General features: G+C 42.1%; 1 protein-coding gene across 4 annotated transcripts in view; it reads right to left on the bottom strand.

The window, feature by feature from the left end:
* mfn1a (mitofusin 1a) overlaps positions 1–3849 on the bottom strand; it is a 15767-nt gene extending 11918 nt beyond the window's left edge. For all 4 annotated transcript variants that reach the window (XM_042428235.1, XM_042428236.1, XM_042428234.1 and 1 more), the window contains exons 1-6: positions 3655–3849; positions 2858–2993; positions 1187–1349; positions 926–1050; positions 306–414; positions 1–104 (exon numbers count right to left, since the gene is read on the bottom strand). The exon at positions 1–104 is cut by the window's left edge and continues 4 nt beyond it. In XM_042428235.1, coding sequence (XP_042284169.1) covers positions 1–104; positions 306–414; positions 926–1050; positions 1187–1349; positions 2858–2993; positions 3655–3769 — 752 coding nt within the window. In that variant the 5' untranslated portion in view covers positions 3770–3849. The remainder of the gene's footprint in view (positions 105–305; positions 415–925; positions 1051–1186; positions 1350–2857; positions 2994–3654) is intronic.
* Positions 3850–7987: the final 4138 nt, after the last annotated feature.

Here is a 7987-nt window from a genome sequence, read left to right as displayed (position 1 = left end):
TCGATGTACTCGGGTTCGGTCACTGAAGCGTCCCATCTGTTGTGGAGGATGAAGATGTTTGGTTTGGAGATTCTCTCACTGACTTTGTGGAAGAAAAGTTTCTCCTGCCAACAGAAACACGCACACACATGCACACACATGCACACGCACGCACGCACACACACACACATGCACACACATGCACACACGCACGCACAAAAAATGACTCAAAACAATCAATTAACAAAATAGTAGGCGTTCAATTTTCTGTCGATCTTCTAATCGATCAATGGACTGATCAGTGCAGATCTATAGAAAACACTCACCGTGTTCATCAGCGTGGACTCTGCGTTTCCCACCAGGACGAAGACGTCGGCGTCCAGACAGAACTTATCGATCCAGCCGTCCAATTCTAGTGTGACGTCAGTGCCGGGGCTGGGTCAGAGGTCAGAGGTCACAGGTCACAGGTCAGAGGTCAGAGGTCACAGGATACAGGTCAGAGGTCACAGGTCAGAGGTCAGAGGTCAGAGGTAGAAATGAGTTTGATTTGTGTTTATTCAGTTCACTGTTGTATCGTCCTGTGATCTCCAGGAAGGAGATCTTCAGTCACCTGCCTGTCCAGAGGTGAGGAGGAGGAGGAGGAGGAAGAGGAGGAGGAGGAGGAGGAGGAGTAGGAGGAGGAGGAAGAGGAGGAGGAGGAGTAGGAGGAGGAGGAGGAGGAGGAGGAAGAGGAGGAGGAGGAGTAGGAGGAGGAGGAGGAGGAGGAGGAGTAGGAGGAGGAAGAGGAGGAGGAGGAGTAGGAGGAGGAGGAGGAGGAGGAGGAAGAGGAGGAGGAGGAGTAGGAGAAGGAGGAAGAGGAGGAGGAAGAGGAGGAGGAGGAGGAGGAGTAGGAGGAGGAGGAGGAGGAGGAGGAGGAAGAGGAGCTGTGGGCTCTTCAGTCACCTACCTGTCCATGAGAACCAGGTCGTCTCTCAGCAGAGCGCAGCGACTTTTAGGCCACAACACTTTGACCAGACTGCCTGAGTCCAGCGTGGGATCCATGTGGAGAGCATGAGCCAGCTGGTTCACCGTCTGACCAGGAGGAGGAGGAGGAGGAGGAGGAGGAGGAGGAGGAAGGTCAGGTTATCACTCAGTCATGTGATTCATCAACACACATCTCTGTTTAATCGCAGGTTAACGTGCACCTGTCCCTTTAAGTCCTGCGTACCGTGACGTTCCTCCTCTCATTGGACGCCTCGGTGGTGAGGTACGCCTCGTCGCCGTCGGTTCCTTCCACCCTCAGGAAGCAGTTGGTGGTGTGACCGATGCCGCTGGGCAGCACTCTGTCCCGCAGCATGGCGTTGATCACGGTGCTCTTCCCGTTACTCGTCCTGCGGAGAGACGACGTCATGTTTACGTCATGGTTACGTCATGGTTACGTCATGTTTACGTCATGGTCACGTCATGTTACGTCATGTTACGTCATGGTTACGTCATGGTTACGTCATGGTTACGTCATGTTTACGTCATGTTTACGTCATGTTTACGTCATGGTTACGTCATGGTCACGTCATGTTTACGTCATGGTTACGTCATGTTTACGTCATGTTTACGTCATGTTTACGTCATGGTTACGTCATGGTCACGTCATGTTTACGTCATGGTTACGTCATGGTTACGTCATGGTTACGTCATGGTCACGTCATGTTTACGTCATGGTTACGTCATGGTTACGTCATGTTTACGTCATGTTTACATCATGGTCACGTCATGTTTACGTCATGGTTACGTCATGGTTACGTCGTTTTTTTATATGGAATTTATTTGAGAAGTCTTAAAGGGCAACAGACACACCTGAACGTTCTGGATAAAGTTTCGTTTCATTCATTAATTGTTTTCTTTTCCACGTGATATGAAGATGCACGTTTTTGTAAACTAGTGACACAGAAATAGAAATAAAAACAAACAAAAACCCCCCAAAAAATATTTTCAGCTGTAAGTTTTCTCCTTTTTGGACTCATGATGGAACAAAATAAAGACAAACTGACACCGCAGACGTCTAAATGAGTGTTTCAGCTTTCTGTTGCTACGGAAACGCTGATCAAAAATGATAAATACACAAACTAAAATGTGGCAATAATTATAAATATATCCATTAAAAAAAAGATTAAAAGAACTTGTCAATATCTCATGGACTCATTTACAGGGAAATTACATCATCCAGCGTGTTGCATCATCTGACAGTTATTACATCATCACTTCCTACAGAAATACAACAGCACAGCTCTTGACAGCCGGTGACGCCGACGCTCAGGCAACGCTCCGCAGGACGACGTGGACAAAGTGAAGCAGGAAGCAGTTTGTGGGTCAGAGATAAGTTTATCTGAGCCGACAGTTGGATTCAACAGAAAACTGTTGAGTTAACAGCTGCAGGAATCAGAGCTTCACTTACAGACACCACAGACAGGAAGCAGCAGCAGCAGCGTCTGCATGGAAACAACACTCTTCTTCTCTGGACTCTTTAACAGCATGACAACACATAGTTAAACCTTCTACAGGAAGGAAACTAACTTATATATTTAATATTATTCTCAAAGTATAAAATCCTAACATGTCATGTGTGTTCTAATAAAATAATTTAATATGACGTCTAAACTCACCGAGAAATCTGATAATCCAGGAACAAACGTCAGATTATCAGAATGTTTTCTTCTTAATTATTGATTCATGAAAACATTTTCTACTCTGCAGGATTCAAATATTTCATGTTACAAAATATCAAAACGTGTAACTGTAGATTATAAACTCGCAGGTCAGAGTTTGATGCTTTAGCAGATATATTAATATGTGTAAGAACATGATGATCAGCTGACGTGTTTCCAGTGTTTTTATTGGTTACCTGCCAAAGAAGGCGACCTTCATGTGTCTCCGCAGCAGAATCTCTCTGATGGTCGCCAGTTTGGTGGCGCAGCTCTGCATCTCTAAACTCTGCTCCTCCACGGCCACCTGACCCAGCTCGTCGCTCCGCCACGCCTCTGACGTCACACAACAAACAAACAAACAAACAAACAAACAAGATGTTAACAGCTGATGTTCAGAGCTTGAAGCTGTTCTGAAGAACTTTATTTTAAATTTTGATTTAATTACAAGAAATAGCAACAACAAGCTCAGTGTGTGTGTGTGTGCGTGCGCGCGTGTGTGTGTGCACACTTTTCTTTCTGTCTTTGTGAGGCCCGCTCACTTTTAACCCCTCGTAGTGACGATATTTCTACATTATGAGGTGGGTTCAGACTTGTTCTGAGGGTTCAGGTTAGGGTTCAGGGATGAGGTCTACATACTCAACCGGACCCAGACCACTGTAGAGCGACACATCTGTCACCTGCTAGTCGCTGCAGGTTGTTGTGTTCTGAACTAGCTGATACAGAAATAGATTGACGGTGAAAACTGCATCACTACGACACCAAACATGAATAAACACGAAGGTAAGAACCACAGAACTGAAGAACTCACTAACGAGCACTTACACCACGAAGACGTCACTTCACACATTAATACACAAGTTGTTCCTGCAGACGTCTGGAGTTTTTGGAACATAAATGTGACGTAACGCAGCTTTACTGGACCTTCCAGTACTGGACTGGACTGGAAGGTCCTCACAAGTATAGATAGACAAACGTGTGTGTGTGTGTTTCTGACCATCAACAAAGGCGGAGCCATCCTTCACAAAGTCCAGCAGCTGATCAAAGATGGAGCTGATTGAAAGCTTCGCAACGACAAAACGCCGCAGAGGAGACACATCCACGTCGTCCATGACACCTGACACACACACACATTAACACACATTAACACACATTAACACACATTAACACACATTAACACACACACACACACACACACACACACACACACACACACATTAACACATACACATTAACACACATTAACACACACATTAACACACATTAACACACACACACATTAACACACACACACACATTAACACACACACACACACACATTAACACACACACACATTAACACACATTAACACACATTAACACACACACACATTAACACACATTAACACACACACACATTAACACACACACACACATTAACACACATTAACACACACACATTAACACACATTAACACACACACACATTAACACACATTAACACACACACACACACACATTAACACACACACACATTAACACACATTAACACACACACACATTAACACACATTAACACACACACATTAACACACATTAACACACACACACATTAACACAACAACAAACACACTGTTGATCTACAGATGGACACACACTCTGCTGTCTCACACACACACACACAGCAGAGGTGTGTGTGTTCACCGTGCTCTGCGTGTCTCGCGGGTTCAGAGGTCAGTCATGTTTCTGGGGTTCCTCGTCCTGCCGAGCCGCCGCCTGCTCCCATCATCCCTCTGTTCAACACGGCGACACATCAGACACATGAAGACTGAACAGATCATTAGCACTTAAAGCTCAGCTTACACTGCTGCGTGTGTGTGTGTGTGTGTGTGCGTGTGCATGTATGTCTGTGTGTGTGTATGTGTGTGTGTGTGTGTGTGTGTGTGATCCTCTTAGCAGGACTTAGAGCTGCTTCACCCGTCAGACCTGCAGCCTCAACAACCTGCTGACTCCCACAGGTGTGTTAGTGGGTCATTTAGTTTATCTGCATTATTATCAGCAGAGGAAAGAAACTAAGTACATTAACTCAAGTACTAAAGATGAAACCAGTGGTTTCCAACCTTTTTGTCTTTTGACGTCTTACAAAAAGCAGTGTGTAGTCGGGGTCACATTTCACATGTCTATGAGTTGTTAACAGCTCCACCAAATAGTGATTTTTCCCTCTAAACTTCTCACATGCTTTCATTTCAATAAATGTTCAAATGATCCAATATTTCAGCAAAAATCAAAGATTAGAGAAAAAGTCCAAAAACTGAAAACAGATTTGTGTATCAGAACTTTGTTTTTTCTTCTTTCCTCTCCCATTAATCATCTCACCACCCCTCAGATTTATCTGCTGACCCTTTGGAGGGGCCCGACCCCTAGGTTGGGAACCACTGGACTAAACTAGCTAACTGTATATAAAGTAGTGTAAACTAGCTCCACCTCCAGCAGCTACAACAGTAACATGCTGCTCTAACACTGATGCTTCACTATTAATAATCTAATGATGTCATATATAATAATATATCAGTCAGAGGGACCAAACCACTACTTTTACTGCAATACTTTAACTACATCAAGCTCATAATACTTATGTACTTTTACTGCAATACTTTAACTACATCAAACTCATAATACTACATGTACTTTTACTGCAATACTTTAACTACATCAAGCTCATAATACTTATGTACTTTTACTGCAATACTTTAACTACATCAAGCTCATAATACTTATGTACTTTTACTGCAATACTTTAACTACATCAAGCTCATAATACTTATGTACTTTTACTGCAATACTTTAACTACATCAAGCTCATAATACTTATGTACTTTTACTGCAATACTTTAACTACATCAAGCTCATAATACTTATGTACTTTTACTGCAATACTTTAACTACATCAAGCTCATAATACTTATGTACTTTTACTGCAATACTTTAACTACATCAAGCTCATAATACTTATGTACTTTTACTGCAATACTTTAACTACATCAAGCTCATAATACTTATGTACTTTTACTGCAATACTTAATCACAAAGTTGCTGAACTGTATCAATAAATGAAGTGATTAATCTGTCCTGAGGGGGGCAGTATAATTAAAAATAAATAAAGGATCTAAACTCTTTATGTTCAAACACATCTGGTCACATATTCTACAGATGTAACATTCAGACAAGTTTACATATTTTTAAAAACTTTTTTCCTTTTTTCTTCATTTTTAGAACAAAGTCTGATTCATGAACCTGAGGGGAGAGTTCAGGTTTCTCAGTTTATTGACGAGAAGAATTCTTTGTTTCAGTTTAAATCAAACTGAAGACATTAAAGTGCAGACAGGAAACAATCTGATTATATTAGCGTATTCCCCCTGATAAGGACATACATCTTATTACAGGGTTTCTGCAGGTTCACCAAGTCAAATTTCAGAGTTTTTAATACCACATTATTAATTTAATACTTATTTTTCACAGCCAGAAGTTGAAGCGTTGAGATTTTAACAAAGTTAAACAACAAAGCTGTAATCTGCTCTCTAAAACATTTAAACCATTAAATATCTATTAAAAACCAAACATCTGCAACAGAGATACTGTAAAACATCTGCAGTTCAAGTTGATACACAAACTAACTGAACTTTGGGTATGAAGTTTATTTATTTAGTCACTTACAAGCAGCGACGTCTGGGGCTGAAAAACAACGCTAATGTTGAAGAGCCAAAAGCTGCAGTTCCTCAAATGACTACCGTCGAACCCATGGATGTATAATAAGAGCTGGATAGGGCGCCGCCGCTCAGCCTTGCAGCCTTGCAGCCTTGCAGCCAGTTTTTCCCAGTGGCCACTTGCGGTATTGCAGCGAAAAATCCGGCCCAGAAAGCGTTTCCCCCTCATAGACCACCACTGTAGAAGAGACGCCTGTAAAACTGTTGACAGGACGCCTCGAACTGCAAACGTCAGTTATGACTCTTTCTATCATGAACTTTTGATCCATGGAGGTTTTATGTTTGTAAAACTTTCCTCAAGCGACGTCATCACAATATAAAGTCTATGGGCTGAGCGGGAGCTTGTGGGCGGGGCCAGGGGGGGAAACACTCCTGCGCATATTCAGTGCGCCGCACAACACGGAAGCTAGAAACTTTTTTTGGCGTATGCGCCAGGCGAGCAGTTCCTATAGGACCGGTATCCAGCTCTTATAAAACCCCCATGTTAAAATCCCCAACTGTACAGCAGAAATAAACATCTTTACAACCATTTTAATATAACTCATCCGTTTACATTTTATTAAGGCTTAAAGTTATACATAATTAAGAGCGCGGATGATTTGAGTGTCACCATGGCGACAACGTTGGTTAGGTAACGTAACGAGAAGGGTCTATCTGCAGTCTTACAGACCAACATGACAAACGTTCCTGACCTCTGACCCTAACCATCATCTTCATGCCTCAACATAACCAAGTGGGCGTGTTGTTGTAGATGCTGCGAGTCCGTAGATAGACCTACTCGGACGTAACCGTGGCCTAACTCCTGATTCACAGAGTACAGGTGTAGACGTGGTCGTCACTATTTCTGGGTTTTCAGTTCATGAAAGTTGTAACATTTTGGTCGCCTAAACAAGTCTTGTTCAATGTTTGGTTGTATTAAAAGACCCTCTAAGGAGTCGGATGTTCAGTTTTTCCGGTAAGTACATTTTGTTTTAATGGTTTTAAGCCTGTTTTTGTTAGCAAAAATTAGCATTATCACAGTTAACCGTACAGTGTAAATGCACCATGCTAACCAATCCAGTAGCTAGCGTTATGGTCAGCTCCACCCTCTCGTCCAAATATGGCTCCACATATCCAAGATGGCGACAGTCAAAATGCCAAACTGGAGGCTTGAAACTGGAGTCCACAAACCGATGGATGACGTCACCATGGCTATGTCCATTATGTTTTTTATAATTTTTAAAAGTGTTTTGTGGTTTTTGATCGGCCTTCAGTTCATGTGATTCTGGTGTGACAAACGTTGATTAGTTGTCAACTCTGAAAGTAATCCGCAACTATTTTGATAAGTAATTCATTGTGTGGAGTCAATAATTCTCTGGTTCCAGCTCGTTAAATGTGAATATTTTCTGGTTTCTTTAGTCTCTCTGACAGTAAACTGAATATTTTTGTGTTGTGAATAAAACAAAACATTTGAGGACGTCATGTTGGGGAAACATTGATCCAAACAACAATAAGTAATGAAAATAATCGTTAGCTGCATCCTTAAAATGTGAATAATCTTAATTTAAAATGTCACTTAATGGTCAGTATTAAATATTGAAGAAGTGAGT

Source organism: Thunnus maccoyii, chromosome 12 (assembly GCF_910596095.1).
Source record: "Thunnus maccoyii chromosome 12, fThuMac1.1, whole genome shotgun sequence".
In the NCBI taxonomy this organism is placed as follows: Eukaryota; Metazoa; Chordata; class Actinopteri; order Scombriformes; family Scombridae; genus Thunnus; species Thunnus maccoyii.
Note: the sequence above shows the minus strand (reverse complement) of the source record. Positions and strands in the feature narration are given on the sequence as shown.